Genomic DNA, 2,500 nt, shown 5'->3' on the forward strand with positions numbered 1-2,500 from the left:
TTTATTTCCAGTTTAAAATCATCTAATATCAAAGGATGCATTGAAAAGTTATTATCATTTGGTCTATTTAGTTTACAGACTGGTTTATTCGGTTCACTTACGCCAGCTAGTTGCTTGATGACGTCAAGAGCTTGCTGCTTGTTGTTACGTTTGGGGTTGACAGAAAAGTGCAGGTCCTTCATGGCACTCTCAATCATGGTGACTGTGTAAGGTGTCTTCGTTTCTGGATTTATGCACTTGTCTGAAAATAAGAAACAGTATGAAAAGGATATGCCACTTAAAAAGTATAGTGTCTTAAAATCATAAAATCTTATACCTTATCATGATGCAATCAACGCAATAACTTTACGTCAAAATGTTTGATAGAAGTTATTCAACACTGAAGGTGATAAAATATTATTATGCAAAAGACGAGGACTCCCGCTTATACTAGTTTAACTGTCTATATTATCAAGCAGATGCCAAATATCATGAAATTCATCATTAAGGCCCTCTGTATTTGAACCAAGACTTTCAAACACCAAGAGTGTTGAACCATAATACATGACTTTACACATATTTATTGATAATATCTAACAAGGTAAAATACTTGCCCTTCTTATTGGTAAACACAATCTCAGTCAACAAAATTTACCTGAAACAATGGAGGCAATTTCTTTCATGGATGTCCCCAGGTTTGCCTGCCGCTCTTTATCTGATACCTGCAACTCTCCCTTTTCTAAGATCTCCAAGCATATCTGCAAATATGTTCAAATATGACAATTGTTATCATCTTACTCTTTTCTTTGTCTTAACTATTAATTTCTTTATATTCATACATACACACACACACACTGAGATATATGGAGTTGGAAAGACTATCATTGTCTTCCACTTTTATATTTACAAAACAAAAAATATTAATTACTGCAAACACTAGGAAAATGGCTCCTAATCTACTGCCATTGCCTCTAGGGATACTTGTCTTGAAAAAAAAAGGAAAGAAGAGAAGAGAAGAGAAGAGAAGAGAAGAGAAGAGAAGAGAAGAGAAGAGAAGAGAAGAGAAGAGAAGAGAAGAGAGAGAGAGAGAGGAAGAGAGAGAGAGAGAGAGAGGGAGAGAGAGAGGAGAGAGAGAGAGAGAGTAGAGAGAAAGAGAGAGGAGAGAGAGAGGAAGAGAGGGGAGAAGAGAGGAGAGAAGAGAGGAGAGGAGAGGAAAGAGTAGGGGAGGAGAGGAGAGGAGAGGAAAGAGTAGGGAAGGAGAAGAGAAGAGAGGAGAGGGGATGAGAGGAAGGAGAAGGAGAGGAGAGGAGGAGAAGGGGGGTAGGAGAAGAGAGGAGAGGGGAGGAGAGGAGAAGAGGAGGACAAGAGAGGAGGAGGAGAGAGGAGAGGAGAGGGGAGAGAAAAGAAGAGAGGAGAAGAGGGGAGAGGAGAGGGGTAGGAGAAGAGAGGAGAGAAAGAGAGAGGAGAGGAGAGGAGAGAAGGGGAGAGAGAGAGGAAGAGAAGAGAGAGAGAGAGAGAGGGAAGAGAGGAAGAGAGGAAGAGAAGAGAAGAAGAGAGAGGAAGAAAGAAGAGAGAGGAAGAAAGAAGATAAGAGAAGAGGAGAGAGAGAGAGGGAGAAAGAGAAAGAGAGAGAGAGAGAGAGGAGAAGGAAGAGAGAGAAGGAGATGAAGAGAAGAGAGGAGGGAGAAGGAACAGGAGGGGAGGGGAGAGGGGAGGGAGAGGAGAGGGAGAGGGAGAGAGAGGGAGAGAGGGAGAGAGGGAGAGAGGGAGAGAGAAGAGAAGAGAAGAGAAGAGAAGAGAAAAGAGAAGAGAAAAGAGAAATGACGAAACGAGATGAGAAATGAGAAAAACGAGAAAAGATGAGAAGAGACAAGAAGAGATAAGACGAGCAAGATAAGACAAGAAGAAAAGAGATGAGACAAGATAAGGGAAGAGAAGAGAAAAGAAGGGAGAGAGTACCAGTAAATAGTATTGTGGGTACTATTTCAGTGATGTTTTTTGGGAAAAACCATTAGGGATACTACTTGTAATTTTATATGTATATACATATACAAATAAGAATGAAATGTGTTTATTCTTCTGATAGTTTTGGGCAACCTTACCTGTTTCTGATCTTCCGTCTTGAAACACTTGAGCAGCTCCTCCTTTTTAGCAACCTGCCCTTTTGAGACATTGGTGAAGACAGTCTCACTCTGCAGAACCTCATCCAGATCTTTCTCTCTGAAATGATATTGCCAATAAAAGCCTTTGCAAAGAAAGTGCGTGAAAGTTAATTCAGTGCTTATCATTAATTTATGAATCGACAATAACTTCCAAAGTCAAATTCAGTCATGTTATTTGTTACTTTCTAATAAAAAATACTACTGGGATTGGAAACAAATTATGGACAAAACAACTCATGAATATAAATTCTTAGAAAATAATGAATCAAATTGGTAAACTAAATATGTGCATGCATATATATTTGTGTGTGTTGGGGGGTGGGGCTGTAAAGTTCATATATATTACTAAATATAGTAGT

At 39.4% G+C, this 2,500-nt stretch overlaps 1 protein-coding gene across 1 annotated transcript in view; it reads right to left on the bottom strand.

The window, feature by feature from the left end:
- Sbds (SBDS ribosome maturation factor) overlaps positions 1 to 2,500 on the bottom strand; it is a 5,861-nt gene that overhangs the window by 1,276 nt on the left and 2,085 nt on the right. Inside the window, exons 2-4 of the mRNA XM_043031599.2 lie at positions 2,082 to 2,199; positions 635 to 737; positions 102 to 241 (exon numbers count right to left, since the gene is read on the bottom strand). Coding sequence (XP_042887533.1) covers positions 102 to 241; positions 635 to 737; positions 2,082 to 2,199 — 361 coding nt within the window. The remainder of the gene's footprint in view (positions 1 to 101; positions 242 to 634; positions 738 to 2,081; positions 2,200 to 2,500) is intronic.

This window comes from Penaeus japonicus, unplaced genomic scaffold, assembly GCF_977035675.1.
Source record: "Penaeus japonicus unplaced genomic scaffold, GWHDUDI00000001_assembly GWHDUDI00000037, whole genome shotgun sequence".
Lineage (NCBI taxonomy): Eukaryota > Metazoa > Arthropoda > Malacostraca > Decapoda > Penaeidae > Penaeus > Penaeus japonicus.